The following is a 26,864-nucleotide window of genomic DNA, read 5'->3' on the forward strand; positions in this document are numbered from 1 at the left end:
TCAAACCTCCATAAGTTTTACAGAAGATATTTTCTTTTATGGTTTTCATTTAAAACCTTAGAATAAATATTTAAGTTTCAAAATTTATATTTTCGGGCATGATTTACTTTATTTTCTACCGGGCTTTACTATGAAGTACCAATATAAATAAAAAATTGCAGTTTTAAGACGAAATTTTTAACTGAAAAGGTCGTACTCGACAGGAAAATTACTTTAATTCTACAATAGTTTACAAAAAACTTAAATGCTGTTTTTGTATTGTTGCAATATTATTTATATAATGTTTATAAATAACTTTTTTGAAGATTTTTGGATCTAGTATAGACAGCAATTACCAAAACAAAAACAGTAAGTCTGCTTTAAGTGATAAAAGTCTACTATTATCTGATTGGCTAATAATCTCAGAGTATTCAGTTTATCAACTTATGCATGTTGTTTAGCAACTTATAGTTTAGCAACTTATCTAACTTTATCTTTACTATTATGAGTTAGTAAAATTATTTATAGGTACGTTTAGTAAATCCTCCAAACGAAATTGTTCTGGTAAAAAAAGTTTTGGAATATTAAAAATAATTTTACTAAAAATATTTGGATAAAACATAGTTAAATAGTAATTATATTGATTTAAAATTGTTAGAATGGTATTATATTAGATATGATCCACACCTATACAAAATATATATGTATCACATACTATTAATTTTTCCGATTAATCATATTGTTTATTATTATGATATAATACTATTTTAACAACATAATGTTTGTTTTGCTACACTTTTATGTACAACAATGTAAGCATAACTATACTTAGTTAGGGCTTTCTAGACTGTTTTAGTTGGAAATTTTTTGATGCAGTTTATAAAAATTCAGCAAAATGTATAGACAGTGCATAGTTTAGAAAAAAAATTCATTAAAATATTTTATTTAATAATTTGTCAAACTTTAAATTGTTTTTACAGCATAGTTTTTTAAACAGACAAAAGTTGAAAAAACAGCTGTAATGAAAGTTTGTTGCAAATACACTCAATTTGAATGAAGGGGACTGCGCGAACGCATGTTCCCCATGGGAGAAATTATACGGCCGAGTTGTTCACATTTGGAACAATCGCAGAGGTCAGTTTAACCGAAGTGCAATGATTAAACCTCGCCCTGAGTCAACAGCCTGCCTGATCGCTGTTAAGACTCCCGTCAGGTAAGTTTAACTTGTAAGCATACAGCTGCTACCCAGCCAAAATACTTGAAACGATGGTTAGTGGTTGATACATTATGACGTCACTATATAACAAAGTTCTATGTTACGTATAAGAGAGCAGAAAAATTACAAGCGTTGTTGATTAATAAAATAATTGTATATAATAAAAAATAAATTATAAGCTATGTACGTAAGTTTAAAATAGTAAAAATTTTGAATAATTAGCTCTAATTTTTTTATTTTATTTTATAAAAATATATATGCCTAACTTTAATTTTTCAGCTCATATGAAATGTACACAGATAGGTCAATGTTTATTCTTTTGCAATCAAAAATCAGTAGTATTCTTGTCTGCACACATTTAAAACTTAGTTATATCTTAAAACTTTTTTTTAGCTATTACAATAGCTTCGAGCTGTTATATATAAACCAAAACAAAATTGTAGAAAATATTGCTTTGTAAAATTTTGTACCAATCATTAAAATTATTGGGAAGAAATTTAAAATTAGGTACTTTCGTAAACCGGGCTACACTTTAACTTGGATTGGATTTAAAAGTTTTTGTATAGACAAAATTAGTTATACTTTTTTATGTAAACTGAGAAACGTAAAATATTAAAATAAGCCTTTGAATTAATCATAGCTACCGTTTAAATAAACTAATCATCTTTACTGCTATTTAAATATGAAATAATAAGTATAAATTTTTACTTTTTTAGTCTCAAAACATTTCCTACTTGTTACAAACCTTTTATTATATTTATATGAAAATGTTAGCTTTATTAGATAGTATTTCAACAAAAAACAATGTGCAATAAAATAAAAATATTGTTGATTCTTTTGCGTCTGAATTTTTATATTTTTAGTAAATCAAGATAAAAAAACACAAACAACGGTTGACATACTAGGTAATTTTTCAAGTTGAATATAAGTAAAATGAAATCATAATTTTACTAGTAAGCTCGTCTCATCATATTGAGTTTAAAATGATAAAGTTAAATTAGAAACTTAATAAAACTGTTTTTTTTTCATACAACTTATTGTAAATTAGCATTTGATTGTAATATTAACATTTTAAGATGGAACACAGAAATATTGTAAAATAAAGTTAAATCACGATATTAGTAGTAGGGGTGTCTCATTCTGGGCGGAACGAACCGCTGCGGTCTGTTTCCCATCTGCCGGTATCTGTTACAAAAAAAATGTTTATGATATTTTCATTAATAAACTAACTAAAAGCTTCAATTCTTAATGCATCAAATGAATTGAACTTTTTCAACCTCGGCGGTGGAACCCTGATCCTGGGCATGGACCTGTACCTGGGCTGCATTGAATGCAGGTGCTCTGGCGGCATCATGTTTGGATTCCAGTATCTCTGATACGGTGGAGCGTTTCGATCGACTGTGTTGAAAAATTCAAGTGTTAACTCTTAAACAGTTGAAATTTAGATTAAATATAAAGTTCTAAAAAAATTAAAAACGTATTTTATATGTTGTATAAACATTATTACGATGAAAATCGTAATAACTTTTAAATAAAAATGTTCTATTAAACTAGATATATAAGCTTATTTTTGATCTATAAACATTTTAACATAAGCTTTTATAACTTCTACCAGAAAATATGGATATAAATTTAGTTGAGGCATAAACATTTTCAATTTAAACAAAACTTTTATAAGGAAATAACAAAAAGTATTAACACAATGTTTAGTTACACAAATCGTTTTATAATTCATTAAATTAAAACTTAAATGCAACAAAAACTTTTTTATCTGGTTTGATAAATATTAAACAAAACTCACAGTGGTTGCCTCTTGGTGCGTATACATCGTCCACGTAGCCACCGACCATCGGGGGCATAGGTCCTCTTAATGACCCGTAAACCGAGCCGTAGTCTAGGTCGTGGGGCATCCGGGGCCTCATTCTCTGGAAGTGGGGCATTCTCTGGCTGGCCGACCTCGTCGGAAGTGTGTTCACGTTTCTTCGGTCTCCTGAAATTAAGTTGACAAGCTGATAGTTCATTTAAAGCTGTGTTTTATAAGAATGAATGGTATATTAAATATAATATTTGAGTATAACAATCAAAAGTCGAGCTAATTGACACATTAAAAATGCTTTGTTATAACAAGAAGTTGATATATTGTTTTTTGTGCAAGTTAAGCTTGTCTATAACATGTAAGTTTTATTAATTTTTGATCATAACTTATTATTTTTTTTGTTTAAGATTTATTAGTTAAAAAAGTCTTATTTGATATTAGTTTTAATAAATAAACAAAACATAAACAAATATAGTTGAACTTTTTGATCGTTCATCAAAAACTTTAATTTTATCTTAGCAAAATATATTTAACAGTAGTAAAATAATATTTTTTTCTTTACTAAAAAAACCTTCTTTAACAAAAAAACTATTTTAACTTCTGTTAATAAATGTAGAAGCTAGTAGGCTTTTATCAAAATGAAATAATTACAGTTTTCCACTTTATTGAGCATATATATATGATACGAATTAAGTTTAAGCTTATAGTTTATCTTATACAAATTGCATTTAATATTGTAATTAGCATCTTTTATAATGTAGATTGTATTGTTTTTTAAACAGTGCAGTTGTGCAATTTTAAATGAAATAAATAGTTAATAACAATACTTGTTTATCTGCAGTTTCAAATTTTGTTAGATTTTATCAAAATCGGATAAAAAAGGTTAAAAATTATCTAAAGTTAGTAACTAACTAATGTCTTTAACGTACTATGAATTATTATTGATGACTGAAAAAAATATAAACAAAAATGTATTTCATAATCATACAAAATATACTAAAAAATACAGTACTAATTTTAAGTTAACTTTTTGTTTAATAAGAAGTGCCTTACAAGAAAAATGTTATAATATAGTAAAAATTTAAAAAGGTATGTAAAACTATTTTTTTTCAATTTAAAACAAACAAAAATTTTTTACTTTTTTACAATTAAGAACCTAATTAGAATATATTTTCTATAGTTTGTTTTAAGCCTTTTTAAATTAAATTTGCATATGAAATGTTAGTAAAACTCTCAGGTATATAATTTTTTTTAATATAATTTCTTTTTTTAATCTTAAGCTATTTTAAATGAAAGTATAACAAAAAAAAGGTAGAATAATGTTTTTTTAATTCTTTGTATACAAATTAATGTTTTTTTTAATTTTTTTCAATTTTCAAGTATATCTAACCTCTTGGATCCTTTTTCAGTATCGACCTTATGCTGCTATTTCTCGAAAAATCCCCAACGGAGCCATCTTCTACGCTTTGTCTCCTCTGAAAATTTCTGGGAACAGCTCGGTCAAGCGTGAAAGACTTTGTTCCTTTGTGCAGCTAAAACAACAAAACCTTAAACTTGAATTTCCAAAAACTAAATATAATAAATTCAAAAAAAACTTGTTGCAGTTGTCCCCTGTCGAGCGAAGTGGCCGAGATTACGGTGGCTTCGTCGTCGCTCAACTCCTTCTGTGACTTCACAACCTTGGGCTTCTTCAGCGCGCTTTTCAGCGGTTTCTCCTGCTTCTTCGGCGGCAGGTTCCTGCTCGCGCTGTCACTGCTGTTGTAGTCGGTGAAGATGGCGCTCTCGGCCGCTTCCGACCCCATGGAGCCACCAGCGTTCCAATCGCTGGATGTCGCTGCCGTTTTGTCGCTGGCGTTTGAAACCGACTCGGCTTTTTCGATTAGCGCGTTTCTGATTGGCTCTTCTTTCGCTCTGGCTACCGCTTCCTCGACAGTCGGAGCTGCTCTTTTGACTGGTTTCGGCGATTGAGCTTGAACTGGTTTTTCTGTTTGCTCTGAAAATTTTTCAGTCGTTTACCTCAATTTTTCAGTCTTTTGCAAATTATATCGATGTGGTTATAAAGGGGACGGTAATATTGATGCTTTGTATTGAATGAATGATAAGTAAAAGAATATAAAAAAAAAATCATTTAATTAATATTTGAAAAAATTAAAACCTGAGGGTTGAAAAAGTTGATAGAAATAGAGAATTATTGTACACTTGAAATAACTGTAAAAAGAAAGCTTTTATAAAGATATGTTTTAAAATTTAATGTAACTTTTCCCAGTTTTTTTTATTTTTATTATATGACAGTTATTTAGTTATTTTATCTATACGGTGTTTAAGTGACTTTTCTTCTAAATAATTCAATTTTTCATGCAACTTGTGTGAAATAAATAGTTATCAAAACTTTTGAGTACCTACATCTTTTTAGTTTTAAGTAAAAAGTCATTAATTAGCTTTTATACAACTTAAACCTTAAAATGTAATTTTTGTTAGATTTTTCAAAATTATAAAAAAAAGAAAAGAATGTATATTAAAGAAAAACTAAATTCTAAATTTAAAAAGTCTAAAAACCTAGATTTATTTATTAACCTGAAGAGTCCTTTTGTTCTGCACTACTTTTGTTTTTAAAGGTAACTGGCCTTTTAGAGCTATTTCTTCTATGACTTCTTCGTTTTATTGAAGACTTTTGTAACTGACGAAGTTTCAATTCCTATCAGTTTAACAGAAATTTTAAAATATATAATTTTAATGTGTACCTTATGATTTTACTAAAAATCCTACAAGTTTTAGATGAATATAAAACTATAAGTTATAACTATTCACGCATTACAGAAGATAAACCTGTTTGCGTTTTAGTCTCATATCTTCAAGCTTTTGTTTTTTAATCTTGTTGTTCTTTTTTCTTTTCCAAACAAAATAAAATAGAAAAGCAATTGCAAGTAAAATGATGAAACCGCCAGCAATGACGAAATAAATTAAGTTAGGATTTTCTTCCGAGTCAATAACCACTCTTTCCATTACTTTACCTATAAAAAGAATTAAAAGTATAATTAAACTGTTTTAATAACTTTTTCTATAATAAAAAAAGAACTTGGAATACCAACACTACATAAGTTAGAAAAATATGGTAGTAGACTAATAAAACATATAACTTAAACTACAGTTAAACTTATGCTTGTATAAAACAATGTAGCTACCAAAACAAAACAAATTGCATAGGTAACAAAAAATTAAGCATAAGTATACTGACAGTTAGAAATGTGCTGAGACCCTCTTAATGTGGTTCCCTTGTTTTTAGCGCACTCGTGACACGTGACTTGGCCTTCCCTTCCTTGAAAGTGGTGGAGCGGACAGAACTCACACTTGTTCTTCACCAAGTAAGTTCCCGGTGGACAGGGTACTGTTTAAGGTTTAAACTTAAATAGTAAATAAGGATTTTCTTCAATTTACATAGAGTTTTAATATATTGCATATGCTCTTTTTTTTCTCAATTAAGTAAATTATACATCTCTCATTGTTTTACAAACTCTCAAACTTTCACTAGAAACAGTTTTATGTGTTTAGTGAATTTGATCCTATGAATTGGTCACTAGTTACTATCTAGAATGTGTGAAAATTTACTGGCGTTTTATTTCGTTATTTTTTTAAATTGTTATATTTTGCAGTAATAGTTAATTACTACTGTGTTCAGTTGTATAACTTTTAGCAAAGTAAATTCTACTTACTACATCCATTTGTAGTGTTTATATGCCCTTCTGGACAAATGACCATGGGACCTTCAAACTTAGACAAACTGTTTGCAACGTACATTTTTTTATCGGATCCTGTAAAAACAGTCAAAATTTAATTATTATTTTACAAAAACTAACCTAGCAAAATATTTTTTTTTACCTTCTGCTTGAATTTCACCGCTGGTGAAAACTGCACTTAAATCAGTAGCAGCCCTTCTGACGATGTTGCGGGCCTCTTCCGTCGTTTTGATGTCCTTTGTAGATTCCAAGTCAACCTAAAGTTTATGTGTTTTAAGTCTTCATTTTGATTTCTTAAGTATGATTTTGAGAATTTGAGATTATTAATTGATTGCTATTTTTAAATCGTTAGTACAACAGCCTATACAAAACAACAGTAGTGATGATAGTTATACTGAAGGGCAAAATATGAGTTTCAATGATAGTTTTAAATATTAAAAAAATTAAGTAACTGTCAAGTACTATTTGCTTCAATATGTCCTTACAATTATAAACAAAAATTAGAATAATTTTTCTTTTTGTAATTTATACAAAATTTAATACTAAGTTACTGTTAAAAGACAATTCTTGATCAGTTCATATCTAGATCACTTTACTTCTAAAAATTAAGTTTAAAAAAAAATATTTTAAATTACATTTTTTACTCAATGTTAAATATAATATTTTTAAATATTTTTAAGTTTAAATTAAAATTGTACTTTTCAAAAATATATAAGTCTTAAAGTCAAACGCAATCAAAACCTACTACTTTATTTAGCTAAGAAATAACTTTATATCAAACTTAAAATGTTTCTGTAGCAATAAAACTAAAAACAAATGACGTTAATATTTCAACGTAGCAAAGTTGAAGTAGCTAAAACTTTGTTTTACATATTTGATTAACTTTCCCCCCAAGTTGTTTGCAGTTCGAGCTTATTCTACTACAAGTATTTTAGCTAACATTAATAAACTATTTAAACTTTTAAAATGCTAGTTTTGAACTATGTTTCTAATAAAAGACCAAAACGAAACAAGCTCGTTAGAATTAAACAGAGACAATTTCAAAAGTAAACAATAAATCAAAAGTTTAAGATTGATTAAAATTTGTGTCAAACAAAATCTGCGCAAACACCGACCGTGACAACGACTTCCAGCGTGACCTGCTGCTGGCAGTTCAAGCTTAACTTGCTCCTGGCGCTCTTGCATATTCCCAGCTTCACCTCCCTGCCGCTGCAGCCCGCCTCCTTCTGCACTTTCACCGCCAGCACGTCCAACGTCTTCTCGTAGAAGTTCATCGAGTCTTCGCAGGGAGCCGCGTACTTGAATCGCACCCGCTGCCGCACGTTACCCGTTCCCGGCTCTGAAAACATACTTGTGTTATAATGGTTGGTTTTCCCAAACTCGTTTTGACAGTTGCCCACTTGGTAGAAAACTTAAAAAAACAATCGCCCCTTTTGTAAGATATAGCCCCTTTAATGGTAAACTACTCATTTACTATTTAGTCTCCTTACTGTTTGTTGACCTTGATAGCAAAAATTTCCCCAAGGCAGTAGATACACCAACTTAGAAAAAGCCCTGTATTGGATAACCAAAAGTATATAATACTTGAAAGAAATTGACTTAGTAGTTGTGGAAAACCTAAAGCATATTCAATCTTTGTTAGGGATTTGAAATAAATTAGTATAATGTTTGTTGAACGACAAAAAATGGACTCAAAAAGTTTGGCAAAATGACCTGGTGTACAAAAATCTTTTCAGTTATCGAGTCATACTCCACGGATGCAGTTTAACCCAACGACAAACTAATAGACTTAACCTACAATTTCAAGTAAAAAGTCAAAAACGTCCTGTTGTCAGACTCACCTTGGCAAACTTTGTTGGACAGGTTGGGCTGCCACACGTCGTCGGCGGCGAGGCAGCGGACGCTCGGGTCGGACAGGGTCAGGTGGTACTTATCACTACAGGTAACCATGCACTGCTGGTTCAACTCCCTGTTGCGCTGGTTGGTGCTCGTGCATATGAGCTTGGAGTGAGGCGGTTGGTACGGCTTACCGCACATGTTTTCTGTGGGGTTGTTTAAATTAATTTTAACAACATAATAAATTTCTAAACTATAATGTAGTTTCCATAAATGATATGTGTAAATGCGTTGAAACATAAGAAGTTATAAAAACAAATTATTCACATTTAATTAATCTAAGATTATATGCACCTTATAAATACGTTTTAACATACATTCTGTTTTTAAAATTCATTTAACCTTTTTAATTTGTTTTCAAAATAGAAGTCATTCCACGGGGGATGGGTAAAATATTCACGAAGACACTTTTGCACAAAGGCTTATTTTTGCACGAAAGTAATAAAATAAAGAATTATAATAAAATTAATAAAAAACTACCATCAAATAAAGAAAAATAAATAGTTTAAAAAAATACATATAACTAACTTGAAATTAATAAAAATGAAATAAATTAATTAATTAAGATTAAGAAAACAAAGTTACCGGCCAAGGGTAAGGGTTAAGGGCAATATTGATAACTTAAAAAAAAGGAAAAAATTCTTAAGTTTAAAAAAAACAAGAAAAGGAAAAAAAGTTACCGATTAAGAGTAAGGTTTAGAGGTAAGAGTGATATTGAAAATAAAACATAGGAGAATAAATATAAATAAAACAATGATAATTTCAACCCTTTGTGCAAATGTGACGCCGTGCAAAAGTCACCCTTCGTGCAAAAGTGTTTTTTCGTGCATATTTGACACTTAACCCATCCAAGTAGTTCTCTTTTTTATTTTTTGCATTACAATAACACGACTTTAATACCTAGACTTATTTTTAAACTGTTATTAAACTTTACTGTCGTAAACCTTTGTGAGAACTATAAACTAGCTTTCTTGATCCTATTTTATTCCTTTAAAAACAAATATGTATCAAGTTAAAAGAGTTTTTCTTTTAATTAAAAACTTAATCATATTTGAAAATAGATTTCTTTGGCTATATATATTTATATTTTAAATAAAAAAAGCTTAAACCCATTTAAAATATCTTAAACACACTAGAACAAATACTGACACTACAAAAATAAAAAAAACAAACGAACCCATCTTAGTCACAGATATGAGAAACGAGCACGAAGCTTTGTTGCCGCCCGAGTCGATTGCGGTGTACGTCACGTTGTGGATCCTGCTCGAAAAATATCCGGGACTCTTCGTAGAAATCACTTTGAGGTCGGCACCGGAGTTGTCAACGAAAGTGGGCGGCGACCAGTCCACGTAAGCGGTTTCGTCGTCGTGGAACGAATCCACGTCCAAGTCCCGAGGACAGTACTGGACTCTCGGCGGCGTAACGTCTGTCAAAAGAGTTTTTTTTTTAAACAATTATTCAACAAATTTATTGGATTCTTATTTTTTTAATTTTAACAAGTACATCTAGCTGTACCTAAAACATATAAACTATAATTTTTATTTTTTCTCAGTCGCCGACTTTGCAGAAGCTAAAAAATATCATTAATTTTACTAGGTTTTTCCCCGTCGCGATTTATTACTTCCTGATAAAGGAGCTATATCGCTCGCATTGGTAAAGCCTGATCCGAACAAAGCTACAAGCGAATCAAAACGGACTGAAATTGAAAACAAATGAACTATCGAAAACCTCTGATGTAGACGGCGATCTGGCACTTGACGCTCCTCCCCCAAGCGTCCACCGCGTACACCACCACCTTATGCATCTCCCTGCTCGCCTGCAGCAGCACCGTGCTCGTTTCGGTCCCCGTCACCTTCACCGGCAGCTTCACGTCCCGCCCGTCGTAGGCGTGCAAGTCCATCTTGTGCGCCGTCAGCTCGAAGTGGGACGAGGTGGCGGGAAGGTCGAAGGTGAGGGGCTCGTCCCCGCAGTTGACAAAGTAGGGAGGACCGGGCATTTCTGTGAGGTTTGGAAACAGTTTGAAGGTTTCAAAAATTAAGGCTGGTTGTTAAAAAACATACTGTGTGACAGTGGCGACGCGTGGCATTAAATTTACAAGTTTTAAAAAAAGTTCATAATTCTTTATTTTTGAAACTGATTTTGTAAGACAAAACTAGTACAACTACAACAGATTGTTTGTAACCAAAAATTTATTCAAAAAATAAAAAATTTAACAGCTTTAAAGTATTATAATAAGTTTTTTAGTTTTTTTTATTTTTAGCATTTAGTCCGATGCTCCACCCCACACGACGCCCCTGCAACGTGAATGAGTTTAAACTGTAGCTGCTGCCAATAACCTGTAGTTGTTGGTGGAGTTGTCGTTTGAACAGTCGTCGGCTCTTCGGTTGTGGTTTGCGCAAAAGTTGTTTCATTCACCATGATTTCGGCCGTTGTGTTGTGAATTGTAGCTGTGGTCTGAATATTATTGAAGGTGACTTTTTCGTTTGTTGAAAAACAAAGATTTTTTTTGTGATTACTTGGAAACATTTAAAATTCTAAAACTTATAAGTGTATTATAAATGACCTTAAAAATATATTTCAGTCAAAAGCTGTTCAAAACTTTAGATACTTAATTGTTCGCAAAATGCTTTAAGATTTTTAAAAGTTTTCAATAAGCACTCAGTTTCATCACCCTAGTTTTTTTTTAATCATCTTGAAATAAAAGAACTTAGCTATCGTAGATTAGCTTATTGTTTATCAGACTAATAATATTATTCAAATACTAACAGCAGAAGTGGTAGTGGTAATTATAATGTCGGCCCACGGAAAAGTTGTAACGTTTACTTCGGCAATTGTTTCTTCGAACGTGTGCTCGACTATTTCCACTTTCTCTTCTGTATATATCGGTTGTTTAGTTTAAGTAGTTGTTTTACTATGTTGGCACTATACTATATTCTTACAGAAAAATTAATTCACCACTAAATAATTATTTTTAAGTATTTTTTAAAGCACTGTATTGTAAACATTTAAAATTACGTTTATAAAAACTTTAATGCTTTTACAATTTTTTTAAAAGGATAATTATATATGAACATAATCATTAAACATAAAACTTAGTTAAAAAACAGAAACTAACAATTTTATTTTTGTTTTAACAAAACAAATATGAGTACCAAATTAAACAGTTTAAATATTATACATTTTACATATCAAACTTTAATTATTTTTTATGTAAACAGTATCAGCACATTTAAAAGGGATCTAAACTTGAAAAAAACACCATTTTAAAATTAATCACATTCACTAAGCAATTACATTTTTATAGCGTTTATTGAAAAACATTTGTCAACCCACCGTCGATGCAACTCGACAAGTCAGAGTCCAGGACAAGGCCGGTTGGGCAGATGCAAGCGTGTGATGGTCCGTCCGGCACGCAAATGTGGTCACACTGGCCAGGGAAGCAGACTGTGCTCGGACCTTAACATATTCACTTGTCAGGTTAAAAGTGTGCAACGTTATCTTAACTATAACAACAGATTGCAGATGTTTCACACCTGAGTTATAAGTTCTCAGCTAATCGTCAGACTGTGTTTTTTATAAAACTAAAATTAAGTTCATCTCATTTTTTACAGATAAAAGTTTATATTATTTAATTGAGTAATCAGTCGAAATATTGGTAGTTCTTTTATAAAAGTTTAAAAACGTTAGTTTATATACAGTTCATAGGAAACAGTCTGACTTCTAAAATTTAATTTTTACTTACAAAAAGATGTTTATTTTTAGTAAAAGTTCTCTAACTGTCGCGAAATAGTTTTGAATATTCTTAAAGTAGTATTTTTTATCTAGTATATAAAAAACAAGATTAAAAATAACTTTACTTATTTTTTAAGCAATTTTTTATAAATTAGTTTTTTAAACTATAATGCTTGATACTTATTTAATAATATATAACTTAACAAGTTGATTTCTTTCTTGTATAGTAGCTTAATAAAAATAACGTGGTAGTTTTAAACTTTCACTTTTAAAACAAAATAACAAGTAAAAGCTCACATTTAAACTTTAATAGTTCTAATTTTACATTGTCAAAGAAAAGTGTAACCAACCTAAATATGCAGTTTTATATTAATGTACACTGCAATCTATCGTTTCCCTTAATGTTAATATGCTTTAAATAAAAGTTAAAATTTTGTTTCACTTTGTAACTATTTAGCTGCTCACTATTGACTTACACAAAATAATACACTTACGTACATTTTGTTAAATAACTAAGACAATAAAATATAAGCTAATGGCGAGAATATAGCAATATGTATAGATAGCTGAAACAAAATGGTTAGCACTTTCTAAAAGCGTACTACTTTAGCTGCCTCTAAAAGTTGTCTGTTGTCTGTGTTTAACTATAGGGAAAGATAGAGACAAGAAAAACAGGCTCTCGACAAGCGAGAATGATCACTTGTTACAATTAAGTTTTAAATAAAGATATATTTCTCATGTATCACTTTATTAGATAAGATGGTAATGTATTTCATCGTTATAAAATATAACTTGGTTTTCCTATTTTCTATAAAATAAGTTAAACTACTCAGAGATAAAGTATATCAAATTAAAATCACCTTAAATTTTTCTGTCTTAAACAAGGCATTACTTTTATTTTTGACCTCTGGTAGTTAAGTAGTATGACTTAGTTATAATTATTGTAAAACTTTTTATTTAAAATACCAATAGTCTACTAAATTTACTATATTTACAAATATATAAGATACTACAAACTAAGTCAAAAGTGATAAAAGTTATAAAATAGGTATGATAAAAAATTATAAGTTTAATTTAATTTAAACACATCAATCTAGTATCAAATAATAAGAATTTTACAAAAAGATAACTAAATTTTTGTATATAACACAAAAAACAATTTTTTATTCTTATCTTCTAAGAACTTTCTCTAACATTTTAAATTTTATTCTATAAACTTAAAAACAACTTAGTACTATTCGTTTATTTAAATCAAACTTGTATAAAATCATAATTTATAGTTTGTATATTTACATTAGTTTGAAAAACTTTTTTTGCAAACCTTGGTATGTAAACAGTCGTTGAAGGTGTATTTGGGAAGGCCGGTACATGTTGCTGATAAGAGGCTCAACTTCGAACGTTTTAACAAAATTGACTGTTTGCTTGTCCCAATCGCTTATTATGTAGTCGTTGTTTATTTCCGCAACGCTGAAGATTTGCGTTGCAATGCCGTTAAAATCAGCATAATCCAAAACTGTCCCATTTCCTGTAGAATAAGTAGTTATAACATATTTTTACTAGTTATTAAGCTCTTTACCCAAAAAAAGAGAAAATTTTTATAGTCAACACAAATAACTATATATTAGTTATTAATAGTCTTTTACATAAATTTCTCTGCACTAGTTTAAGTTTAAATAACAAAGTAAATGATAATTTACCTTTCGGAGCGTAAGACTTCACGTTAATGTCGCTTCCGTCGACGACGAGTATTTTCTCGCTGTTCGGATTGAAAAAAACACCGTTCGGAACTGACTCTTCGTTTTTGACGAGCGAGCGCGCGTTCTGGCCGTTCATTCTCGCCTCGAAAACCCCCGAATGCGAGCCTACTTCGGTCCAATACAGCAGACTGTTAGAGACGTTCAGGTTTATGAACTTCTTAACACTTAACACCTCTTTTTAAACATACAGTATAATAAAGCTGTAAAGTAGCCCTGAAGTAGGCTAATAAAACTTTTTAGGCTTGTAAGTTTATATACCGTATCATCAGAATCTTTATATTTGAAACAGCTTAAGATTTTAGAAAACATTAATCAAGTTTAATACCCGTTTTCCGGATATAGGGCGATGCCTCGTGGGTTGAGCAAGTTGCTGACGACAACTGAATGCTTCATGTCGACTGAAGAGACATCGATGACTTCGATTGTTCCTCTGACACTGTCCGTCCAGTATAACAGCTGTTGACGGTGGTCTAACGTCATACCTTCGACTAGTTCTGTTAAAGGTTGGTTAACTAGTTAAAGGTACCAGTAAAACGTTAGTGTATTTGCAACCAAGCTGATTGAAGGCACTAATAAATCCATCACAATATAAAGTGTCTAGCTTGTCAAAAAATACTTAACATGACTACAAAGAAAAGACTGCAACAAAAGTCTAAAACATCATTAAGAATAATTTATAAGCTCTTATTTATAACTTAAACTTATACAGCTGTTGTTTTTTAGAAAAACAACAAGTTTAACAGCTAGTCTTAGCTTTATTAAAAAATTTCGAATGTTGTTTCAGTTTACATAATGAAATGTAAACCAGTATTAATCGAAGTTTGCAAATGTGCGTGCATATAATTTTATTTTTCTGTAAAAAAAAAAAATATTAAAAAAACTATGATAGTATGTTTTTTCTATTCAAAATAGTTTCTTTTTAGATTATTTTTTTCATTATATAACTGTAATTGTAAAGAAAATGATAACACGGTAAAAGCAAAACTTATTTGATAGTACATGCTTAGTGTTCATAGCCTTTTTCTTCTTTAATGATAGATAGTTTTTAAGCAAACTCCGATTTATTTTCAGTAACAAATTAAATTAAAAAACTGAGCCAATACGTTTCAACTGTAGTTAGAAATAAACATTTTGTTTGCAAACGAACAAAGTAGCTGTGGTGTTCTCAAATCGACATATTAATATTATTTCAAGTACAATTTCATTGCTTAAACAATTGATATTTAATTTCGAGAGTTGTCATATTTTGTAATCACAAACGTTTTTCAAAAAGTTTTAAATTATTGTTTATTAAAGAAAGTATTATTAAACTTATTGGTATCAACAACACTTTTTAGGTCAAATTATTTCATTACTTTTTTTTTACAATTGTTTTGTATTTATAAATAGCAAGTACTTTGTTCTACAATAAATAACAAATGAACACTTACAAGAAACAAATTGTATTTCTTAATTTTTAATGTCTGACAAGAATTAAAAACCTATATCGGTGTAAATGCTCTCTTCCACGTTTTCAGAAATGTCGTCGTTGGCGCTCAAAAACTTTCTCCCGATAACTTTCCTCCCGCTGTCCGCCCAATACACTATCTTCTTCTCCGGATCGTACGTCACCGCCAGTATGTTGCTGAGGAAGTCGTTGCCGCCGACCACGACGTAGGAGCTTCTGTCGTTGGGGCGCAGACTTCTCAGCATCACCCTCGTGCGGTCGGCCACCAGTACGAACTCGTCAGGCTCTTTAATTCATATGTATATTTTTTAGCACAAATACTCGCTTTTGATTTTGAGTACTTGGTTATATTTTGGGTGTGTTTAATTTCTATTGAGATCTTTGAAACTTATTAAATTACAGTACTTAGAAAAACATGCATTTTTTGAAAATCTGTAAAGAACTTAAAAACAAAACGCTTTAGATGCAAAAAAAAGCAACTATACTCAAATGTTTAAAAGTTAAAAAAATATTTTCAAGTTCTTACCGACGCAACTGTGTTGATTGTCTGAAGCAACTTTTGATGAGGAATCGGAGCAAACACAAGTAAATTCTTCGTCACCAATTGGAACGCAGATGTCAGAACAAGCAGAACTTTCATCCAGCTTGCATATATTTTTGTCCTCTGGTATTGCTGAAAAAAAAAAACTTGATTTTTTTTTAAAGTTATAGAAAATAGCTGTAGCTAATGCTTTAATTATTTTTTTTTAGCTAAATTACTTATTACGAGAGCTTCAATAAAAAATAACAGTTTAAACTAATAGTTAGCTTAATATAACTTTTAAAGACTAAACACATATGAGAATAAATATTTTCCTTGTACTATTTTTTAGACGTTTATTAACTAGTATTAGTTCAACTGACGCTCATAGTCTAAAGTAGCGTATTTTATGCCAGTCGGTTTGCCGATTCCGACCACAATGTCTCTGGCGCTCTTGACATTCTTGCTGTACCCTACATCAACCTCATATATTCCTCCCAGTCCCCAATCAGTCATGTACAACTTGCCGTTTCCATACGTTATACCAAATGGTATCTGTTCAAAAAAAATACTTTGCACGACTTGTAAAATAGAATACTAATATCAAATTATCTGACTTTAACTTTTTTTACAATTATAAGCTAGTTTTAAAGTTATCAAACTAAACACTGTAAACGTATTTTTATTTGAATGTTAGTGGTGTAATTTATAAGGGACTGCTTTGAAGAGTATTTGAGATTTTGTAATAGAAAAAAAAACATTTAAAAAAATGTTTATTTAAATATTTAACCAGTTTTTATTTTACTTAGTATACTAAAGTTTCTAAAATGTGTCCCAAAGCATGCATAAACAAATTTTGACGCTGTACAGTGCACTGAAAGTTTACTTAACAGAGAAAGTATTTCATAGTTTATTTATTCAAACTTTTTTTCATAAGGCCCCCTTTGAAGAAATTAAAAAATACTTTGGTCCACTCCAACAAGACTTCTCAAAAACCTTCATGTATTTACGCCTAAGACCTTTTGTTTTAGATGTTCATCATTAACTCCGGAACATCTAGTGTAATTTCTAAGTTATGGTCTTACTGCCCCCTAGTTCTCTAAAATGGCTTACTTTGGGAAGCCGTGGTGTATTGTAAGTTTCAAAATTTCCCTTAAAATCTGGTGTAAGTTCTTCACCATGAGCTCCAGAATATCTAGCATAAGCTTTAAAACTGTGTTGATTGTCTGAAGCAACTTTTGATGAGGAATCGGAGTTACAATGCATAAACAACTTATGCAAGCTTAACTACGACTAAGACGTTTTTTTTATTATCATCATGAACTCAAGAACATCTAGTGTAAGTTTTAATTGAGACCTTATGGCCCCTATACTTGTCACACCCCCCCCCTCTTTGTATTTTATGGCCCACTTTGGGAAGCTCTGCTTTATACTCTATCTTGAATCATTACAATTAAATTTTGATAAGTTCTACCACAATTTAAACTCATAAAAGTATAAAAGTCTTAATGCTAGAAATTTATGACGAAGTAAATGTATATTTTAGAAACCAAATCGGCGTTAAACTTTTTCTTAGGTATTAAGTACTGCACAAGCTATAAAAGTTTAAAATTGATCAGCTAATCTTTAATGCAAGCTGCTGAATAACTGAATTTGTACCTTCATAATACATTGTTTTAATATTCTTTAAACAACATTATGACGTAACTAAAACAATCACATGTTTATACTATATTTTTCTTATTAGTTACTGCTTTACTTAGACAGAAGTATTCATGAAACAACATATATCAACAAAGATGTGTTTCTTTATATATTAAATCAACCTTATACGTAACCTTTATTTTTTTAGCCAAATTATATGTTTTTTGAAGTATAATCATATAAAGTTTTAATTAATCATCACAGTTTTCATAGGTTCTGATTTTACAATCAGTTTTTTTTTTCTATACAGCTATGTATCTTATGGTTTGTATAGTTTTGCTTTTTAGTTTTCTGCTTAATAGACTTTATAAATGTGTAAAATTAGTTTGAAATTTAAATTTATCTTAAAGTTTAATTTACATGTAATAAATATTAAGCAAAGTCGTCGAAATCAAGCTAATGTACTGTACAAAAAAATTTATTAAGTCAGTGTTGAAGATCAATACGGCATATAAATCTTAATTGTATTTCTTTGTTAATATACGTTTCTATCTAAAACTTAAAATGAAAATTCAACAGATTTTTATAGTCAATAAAAAAAGAACCAAATGGTTAACACAAAACGAACTCGTAGTATAGAATATTTAATATCAGTACAGAATAGTTAAAGTTGTATTGAAAAAATAAACCATTCATTTTATACAGTAAACTTAAAATATTAATCATTTGTACTACATTTCTAATATGCTACTATTTCAGCTGACTTAAAAAAACAATAAATTCAATACTTTGTCAAACATTAACCTCGGGCTGCACAGTCTTTATTTCCTCCCAGTTCTCCTCGTCGTGATTGTACTTGGCCAGCTGGGCGTGCTTGTTGAAAATTATCGTTTTGTTCTCGAACTTCTGCGCCGAGTTGTAGTGGGAGTCGGTGAAGAATATTTCCTTGCCGGCGTTGACCACGCCGTTCGGGTTCTCCACCGAAACCGCCAGCTTGTAAGGGTTCTTCCCGTCCAGATCCAACCGCACTATCATCGGGTTTTTTCCCCAGTCGCTAACGTATAAGAACCTAGAGTAGATGTTTTTTTATTAAATAAAGGCGTAAGATGGTAGTAGATTTGGTATAAAACAGTTTATTGCGTTCTAGACATGTAACTGTATTATATTTAAAAAATACAAAAATATTCTGAGCTTTCACGTCCAATCTGCAAAAATATCAAAAGTTAGAAAAAAAAATCTGGATAAACCATACCTAAGTGTCTGTATGATTTATTTAAACTTACCATGCATCTCCTGCTAATAGAAATTTTATTAATGTAGCAACTTTAGTACTTTTTAATAACCGCTCACCCCCCATCGATGTCTATGGTGATGTCGCGCGGCTTGTCGAACCCTTCGGTGACCAGTATCTTCCTCTTGGTGGGATCGTCCAAGTGAACGAGCTCCACGTTGTGGAACCACCTCCCGTCCCCGCCCCATCCGATGTTGGTGAAGTACAAGTGCCTGTTCACGTAGTCTATCGCCATGCCTGTGTTTCGATTTAGCTGCTGTATAATTGATTATAAATAGGTTTAAGTATAAAATAAATGTATGTTTTATGGTGATATAAGGTAATTGAAATCAATATTTAAAACCGTTCTTAAAAATTGTTATTTGAAAATAATCAAAACTTTAGCATTTTCAAAAAAAATATTGCTCCTTGATGTTAATTGAATTAAAAGAAAAATTCTACTCGAAATCCTTATTTCTTTATTTTTTATTTGCTGTATAAAAGTTTTAATTTAAATATTTTTCAAAGTGCTGCAGGGTTTTCCGAATTTTTTTTCAAAAGGCCCCCTTTAAAAAAATTAAAAATGCAATGCCCCCTCCAACATTACCCAAAAAACTACTATAAAAAACACATAAGACCCTTTTTATTTTGGTGCTCATCATCAACTCCAAAATATCTAGTTTAACTTTTAAAACTACCATTAAAAACACCTAAGAACCTTTTTTTTTCTTCATTGTCAACTTCATTATCAGAAGTATTTAGTAGGAATTCATATAACCATTTTTTAAAGTCTGCACATAATTTACAAGTTCAGTTCTATTTCTGAATTAAAATCAAGTTCATTGTAAAAACTGTAAACCTTCAACAGTTTCAATACCATCTCTAACGAACAAGGTTGGTTCGTCAGTCGACAATGACTTTTTGTAGATTCCATACATTCCTATATCACTGTAGTACACTTCCTAAAAATAAATAAACTAAACATTCGAGTGAGTAAAACATAAAAAATAAAATATAGAAAATATATTCACTTATGTTTTAGAAAAAGCAAATAAAAATATCAATGATCGTAAATAAAATTTCCAAACTTGTTTAAGAGGGTCGAAGTCCACTGCGGTGGGCTGATCCGCCTGAACTAGCACCACTGGATGGCGTGTTGTGTACTCGTCCAGGGATATCATGATCACTGTACCTTCCTCCAGAGAAGTGCTCAGCAGAAACTTTGACGGAACTGTAAATAAAAGAGGTTTTTTAGACACTAAGCTACGCTTTCAATATTCTACTTGTATAAAAATTGAAACAGTTTTTATTTTTACAAAAGTTCCTTTCTCAGTTTTTTATTAAGAATTGGGACAGTTATTCTAATGTTTTTTTAACTAATTTTTATTTATTAAATTATCAAAAACTGTCCAACTTTAATCTGAAAAACGCAGACTACTTACACAACATTTACCTTAACTAAACTTTGTGCAACATTTAAACTTATAACTTAGTTGAGTTAGACTACGCGTTTTGCAAAGTTTGTCAAAAAAAGTTGTCCAAGTAAACATTTAAACAACTGACTCTTGCAGGTGTTACCAACAACGACGAGTCCACTCATGGATGGACACCCGCACCTGTAGTCGACGTGGGACACGGGCAAGCACAAGTGGCTGCAGGGGTTCGACCCCCAACAGGGGTTGGTCACTGTAGAACAATTTAGTTTGAAATTTTATTGTTCATATACCTTGAAGAGTATGTGTTCTTGTAAGATGTTAAAGATCTTATATAAGTTTCAAATAAACTCTTTCATAATTTTTAAATTTTTAAAAATTTGGATTTATAAATAAATTAATAAGTATCTTTAACTATAAATTAATTATAAGCTTTGTTCTATTAAAAGAATAAATCAAAACTATATTATGAACGTTATTAGTGTAGAAACTTAACATTGTTTTGAGACTAGCTTGAAATCATGTGTAATCACTTTGTAAAATTTTACCAAGTTTTTATTTTCTAAAATAAAAAATTGTTGAAGATTGAAACTTTGGTAAAAATAGTTTGTCTTCTAGTTTTCTGTGTTCTTGATACTAAACTTTTAAAACAAGTTAATCAAAGCTGTACAGCTTTCATTTAAAGTCATAAAACTAAATTTTAATCCGTGTTCTATTTTTAACTAACAAATTCTAACATCTAGTAAAGGTTTGCATTTTTCTGTTGACGATGGTCATCCCTAAAGGTCGACCGCCAACGCCTTTTGTTGAGACTTTTTGATCGCTGCCTTCAAAAGTTATGGAGTATATACTGTCTTTTCCCCACAAGCTGATAAAACGTATTAGGTAAATATTGGATTTTCTTGGCTTTTTTAAAAAGTTTAAAGGTTAGAAAATTTATTTTGGTTTTTAAACATGTTACTAATTTAGCTTTTGTGGGTAATAATTAACTGTTGGTACCAGGGGCGTCGTGTGGGGTGTTGCACTGCCGCAACTGCACCACCTTGAAGTTTTATAAGAAAAAAATAAGTATCTATAACGTTTTCGTTATTTTTTAGAACGAAATCTCTTTTAAAACTCCAATTCTGAAAACGACCATTTTGCCCACTTCACTGCCGCAAACTCTTAGCTGACTGCCGCAAATGAACTCAAAAAAGCAAAATTTCTTCAAGAATTACCGCAAAATCAATATCTTGCGGTATGTAAGCTAAGTTGAAAATTCCCTAAAACAGGACATGCTTAAGTATCATCTACAAGCTATTGTAAACAAAAAATAAAAACAAAGCTAAGCTACTGCAAAGGATTAAACTCAAGTTTATGTACCCTCATGATTTTTTAAATTTAAGAAATAACTTCTATTAAAACAGGACAATAAAAGAACAAAAATTGTCATAAATTACATATTTTGAAAAAAATAGATAAAAAGTTACATTAGCAATTTAATGTAATTGTTATAGAAAAAAGTTTTTATTTTAGATAAAAAAGAGTTTTAAAGTAGGGGATTTTTTTTAATTCTGCACCACCTAAAAAAAATACCACGCGACGCCACTGGTTGGTACTAACCATTGCAAAATACTCTATCAGTACTTTTAGGTTAAATAAGCCAACAGCTTACTGTTTTTCTTTATGTTTTAAAAGATAAAATTAATGGACAAAACTATTTTACGTTTTTATTTTTACAGTGCCAGCTTTTTTTATTACTCACGAGAAGTACAATCTTCCTTGGAACAAAGCGAGGCCGTACGCCGCCTCACTTCCGCTCTCATTGAAGTCGTACACTTTCTTGTACGAAGAAAACTTCCCGTCAAAGTCGCACCTTTCAATTTTCTTCGACACCCCGTCGATCCAAAATACATATCTGTTATGTTGTTCAAGTTAATCAAGTTGTTCAAGTGCTATCCTTTGCAAAAAAAAAATAAAAAAGAAAAGTTAGTTTTTTTAATTAAACTTGGTTTGTAAAAGCAAAGTCGTTTTATAAAAACACATGTTATTTTATCAATTTTTATAAATTTAATTTATCTTTTAAAATTGAAATAGTTAATTTGTCTAAAACTTTAAGTTTCTAAAAAACTAACTAGCGACTAATAACAGAAGACTTTAGTAAAAATTTAATAAAAAAGTATTTTAAATTAATCAGTAATAGTCTGTAGTTTTTCTAAGTTCATTCAACTTTAAGAACAAAAGCATAAGTTATTTAAAGTTTTGTTAATGATCAATAAAGTTTGACTTATAATAAACTAGTGATTATTAAAAATAGTTAAATATAAGCTGTAAATATATTGAGTTAGCTTTAGTACATAAACTTTACTAAATTCTAATACTCTTTGAGTTCAATATATTTTCATAAACCTGTGTAGTTATCATACAAAAAGCAGAACAAGTAACATCAATTGAAAGTAACTATTATGGTGGTAGATCTGATTTTATGCAAACATACAAAATAATACTCCAACTTTATCACTTGTGCAAGTTCTGAACAAACAAACATTGTTAGAAAAAAAAATAATAATTTACTTGTTTAAAGAGCTTACGACGATTTCATTAGGAGAATTGAGATTGTGAAAAATAATTTGGTGGTTTGTTCCGTCCATTCTTGACTTTTCAATTGTTCCGCGACCGATGTCCGTCCAAAACATGACACTAATACATGAAAAAATTGTTAATGAGTTGTTAAACAAATAAAATGCAAAACAAAATTACATATTAATGCTTAATAAATGTAAAATATACTAGCGAATAATATTTTTTTTAAACAAAAACGAAAAAGTAACATCAATAATCGAAGATAAAATGTTCTAAAAATTTAGGTCCAAGGCCTGGGTACACGAAAAGAACCCTATGTCATCGAATCGCACACCACGCTTAAATCAAAGTTATAATTAATTTAAAAAAAACTAACTTAACAGTCAAAACTTAAACTCCAAACCGGAAAATATTGTTTATTAAATAACAAATAGAAGAAATTTAATCAGATAAAAGTTTAGTATAATGAGTAAAAAAGTGTGTATATTTTTTTTTTAAGTTAGAGAGTAATTTTGAACAATTTCTGTACTCGTTTTATTTTTTTCTTTATATTGTGTTTTAAAAATTTCAAACATTATCCTAAAATTATTTAAAAATATTACGACAATCTTCATAGAGCAACAGACCCTTCCGTGGGCACAAGCGCGATGCCTCTTGGTGACGGTAAACCCCCTAAAAGCTGAATTTTAGTTCTTCCGTCGCTTGTTGCCACATACAGGGACCCCATCTGGGCGTCGGTCCAGTACAAGTTTCCGGTCAGCCAGTCCACAGCCACCCCATTCGGCTCAGCAACGTCTGTGTAAGCAGTGTTTGCAGCAGGGAAATCTTATTATAAATAATGAACATAGTTTTCAAAGCAAAAACAAATTGCTTTAAATTATAAACTAGTTCTGTAGATTTTCTATAAATTAAATAAAAAACAGATAACTAAATAAAAGAATAAACAAAAAAACTTCGATTATAAAAAATCAACAAAGTTGTTTTTACAAAAAGCTAAAAGCCAAACTATTCTCTTCTTTAGCAGTCTTTAAAAAATTTCTAAACTATACTTTTCAAAATATAAAATAATAAAAAAATTTTACCTTTTGAGATAATTTTCATTTTACGACCTCCGTCGGAGAACTGAGCTCTGTATATTCCGGTCATGTTGTAACTGACGTCAGACCAAAACACGAAGTCGTTCTTCACGTCGACGTCTATTGCAACAGGTGTTCCGGGTAAGTTCTTAACAGTTTTATTACATTTATCAAGCAATATTAGCTAAACTATCTTGTGAGGTTATTTTACTAAGCTTGCCAAATTTCAGTGTTAGATAGCGAACTAAAACAAACGACATACTTTTAGAAAAGGTTTTGAAAAGGCTTGTGCGTCGCCCAACGCAAACTTTCTGATGTTGCTGCCATCCGACATGATTAATAGCGCATCTTCAGCTAAAAACAATTTTATAAATCATGAAATATTTATGTTGTAACAAAAGGTTTGTTTTTATTACAAAAATTAACATATAAAAGTTGACACGAATATTACCCATATGACAAAATTTAAGCTTGTTTTTAATTTAGTCTAGATAGATATAAAACAAAGTTTCTATATGTTCATTTGTCCTTAATAATTGAATATAAAAATTACACACAGTGTATTAAACTAAAAATCGTTGTTGCTACTTTTAAAACGACTTTATATATTGTAGTAATGTAATATAAATAATTTCAAGTATATTATTTTACAGTTTATTGTTTAAATTTTTGTTATAAGCAGTTGTTAAATTTTATAACATTGTTTGTAATATTTATAGCTAAAACTTTAGAATTACAAAATTTTAATTTGCTACAAACAAAAAATGAAGAGTATAATACATAAAAAGCTTTTTTTACGTAGTTTCTGTAAAACAAGAACAGCTAAAAAAATTCAAAACTTAAAAGTTTTAAAATGGTAGGTTTTTGATTACAGTGAAGTTTAATAGAATTTAAAAATATTTAAAATATTAAAATAGTTTATTGAACGACAAAAATACAATCAAAATATTTGGTTCTAGGACCTGGTTCTAGACCTTTAGGTTTACGAGTTGTACACCACGGATACCTTTTAACGTCTTGTCCAGGACAAGACGTTAAAGTGTTAAAGTCTTACTCAAATAGCTTAAGTATTTAGTATTAAACATTTTATAAACAATAAACTACGTTTTAATGCACTTGTACATCTTTATTTTAGCAAATAAGGTTATACAAAATCAAACAAAGTATTTTAAGTATTAATTTAATCTTTTTACTTTGAAAACTACTAAAATTAAAAATTCTATTTTTTTAGCTTATAGATATTACCATTACTAATTTTGTTTTGAGGTTTTATACTTTAACTAGATTATACTTATCTTAAGATAATGCATTAGTTTCCCACATTAAGCAATATTTCAAAAATAATCTATATTAAAACTGTATAAAAAACTTATAACTGTTTTGCTTATACTTAGTACAACTTCAAGGAAAAAGCTTATTAGTACAAAAATACTTTTACAACCACTTTACAAAATAGAAGTGAACTATAGTATTAATTACTGAAAAAAATCGTGAAACTATTTTCTAGTTTTACAAAAAATTTAACCTGACGAGTTGCAACGTCTTTGCACTCGGTTATTCGACAGCAGATTGCACGTGCACCTGTATAACATTCCGTTGTCTTGCATCTCAACCGTAGTTTCTCCATACCGATACGATTTGCCGTTCAGGTCGCAAGACTCTACGAATTTTAGACGATTGTTTTAAATGGTAGTTAGATTAATTGAAGGTAATTGACAAATATGTGTTAAAAGTTTAATAAATTTTTCAAAATACATGTATTAAAAAAGCGAATGCTTGTAAATAAATTATTTTTAACTTTTTTTTAACTGACAATATTAATGCTTTAACACTCTGTAGTTTAAGAAATCAGTTTACTATGTTTATAAAGATAAACTTATGTTCACTATCAATTTACAATGCTTTTAAACTCTCACTTGCTACTTGGGCATGAGTTCTTGAAAAGTTTGCAAAGATGAAAATTAAAACAAGACTTAAAAGCTTGTTCGTTGATGGCATCTTAGTAAAGGAAGTAGGAGCTTCTCAGTCACATTATCCAAAAACTTTTGATTTTTTTTTCGTGTAAATAGTTGTGTTATGTAGATAGCTGTATAAATTTTGATGTGTACATAGGTACTTGTTTTTTCTCGAAAACTACCAAAACTAAACACTAATTTTTAAGAAAAATCACTTAAAAGAACTTTGCTAAGGACTAGTTTAAGATAATGAACTTAATTAATAGTAAAAGACAAAACCCAAAACAATTTGTTGACTAGTTCACAAGACAACAAAAATTTTATTTTTATAATTTAAACTATAATACGTTTTGTTTTATCTAAGGAAACTTTTACTATACTTCATAACTAATTACTTTAAACAAACATTATAAGGTCCATTAAAAGATTTTGTAGATTATGAAATTTTCTACAACTTAACTTTTAATTCTTGGATTTAAATGTTTTATGAAAAATCTTAAAACTTAAGTAAACAAATATGCAACTACTACTTAGATTTTATATTTCTATTATGTGCTTAAAAACAACAATAACAGAAATATATAACGTCCAGACTAACGTAAACAACTTTAAATCATGACTAAAATATGTTCGAAAAGTATCTGTCTCAAAATTAAAATCGAATGTGTTTTAAATGCATCATTCTTTTAAATTTAATACAATTAATACCAAAAAAATATTAAAATATAAATTTTATTCAATAAAACAAACGTGTTTGATAGTTAAATCTACATTATCATGTTTGTTCGAGTAGCATCGACTAAAAAATGATTGTAAGAAATATTTTT

General features: G+C 29.8%; 1 protein-coding gene and 1 non-coding gene across 2 annotated transcripts; both read right to left on the reverse strand.

The window, feature by feature from the left end:
- Positions 1 to 1,036: 1,036 nt before the first annotated feature.
- Positions 1,037 to 1,200, reverse strand: LOC145841784 (U1 spliceosomal RNA). The gene has a single exon (XR_014370160.1). It is a non-coding gene; the product is annotated as a U1 spliceosomal RNA (small nuclear RNA).
- Positions 1,201 to 1,775: 575 nt separating this feature from the next.
- LOC145840998 (uncharacterized) lies at positions 1,776 to 26,164 on the reverse strand. The gene is made up of 36 exons (XM_082948358.1): positions 25,999 to 26,164; positions 25,608 to 25,742; positions 24,345 to 24,436; positions 24,089 to 24,230; positions 23,633 to 23,801; positions 22,998 to 23,123; positions 22,189 to 22,341; positions 21,182 to 21,312; positions 20,575 to 20,697; positions 20,100 to 20,242; positions 19,871 to 19,973; positions 19,092 to 19,269; positions 18,546 to 18,810; positions 16,481 to 16,652; positions 16,104 to 16,250; positions 15,612 to 15,863; positions 14,456 to 14,624; positions 14,071 to 14,258; positions 13,695 to 13,898; positions 11,975 to 12,097; positions 11,408 to 11,514; positions 10,978 to 11,095; positions 10,370 to 10,639; positions 9,819 to 10,067; positions 8,587 to 8,787; positions 7,861 to 8,084; positions 6,888 to 7,002; positions 6,722 to 6,820; positions 6,247 to 6,396; positions 5,838 to 6,022; positions 5,586 to 5,706; positions 4,607 to 5,004; positions 4,402 to 4,543; positions 2,997 to 3,185; positions 2,473 to 2,593; positions 1,776 to 2,380 (listed from the first exon to the last, which is right to left on the reverse strand). The coding sequence occupies exons 1-36, from the start codon at positions 26,078 to 26,080 to the stop codon at positions 2,314 to 2,316; spliced, it is 5,853 nt and encodes a 1,950-aa protein (XP_082804484.1). The 5' UTR covers positions 26,081 to 26,164; the 3' UTR covers positions 1,776 to 2,313.
- Between the last annotated feature and the right edge of the window lie 700 nt (positions 26,165 to 26,864).

The sequence above is a fragment of the Thalia democratica genome, chromosome 7 (genome assembly GCF_965202585.1).
Source record: "Thalia democratica chromosome 7, ktThaDemo2.hap1.1, whole genome shotgun sequence".
NCBI classification, from domain to species: domain Eukaryota; kingdom Metazoa; phylum Chordata; class Thaliacea; order Salpida; family Salpidae; genus Thalia; species Thalia democratica.

What these genes read in the sequence shown, in the direction of transcription:
- LOC145840998 (XM_082948358.1), bottom strand. Translation starts at nt 26,080, where the DNA reads ATGCCATCAACGAACAAGCTTTTAAGTCTTGTTTTAATTTTCATCTTT. An exon ending in GTCCAACAAAGTTTGCCAAG is followed by an intron (nt 8,085 to 8,586) that starts GTGAGTCTGACA and finishes GTATGTTTTCAG; the next exon opens with AGCCGGGAACGGGTAACGTG. An exon ending in TGAGACTAAAACGCAAACAG is followed by an intron (nt 5,707 to 5,837) that starts GTTTATCTTCTG and finishes TTAAACTGATAG; the next exon opens with GAATTGAAACTTCGTCAGTT.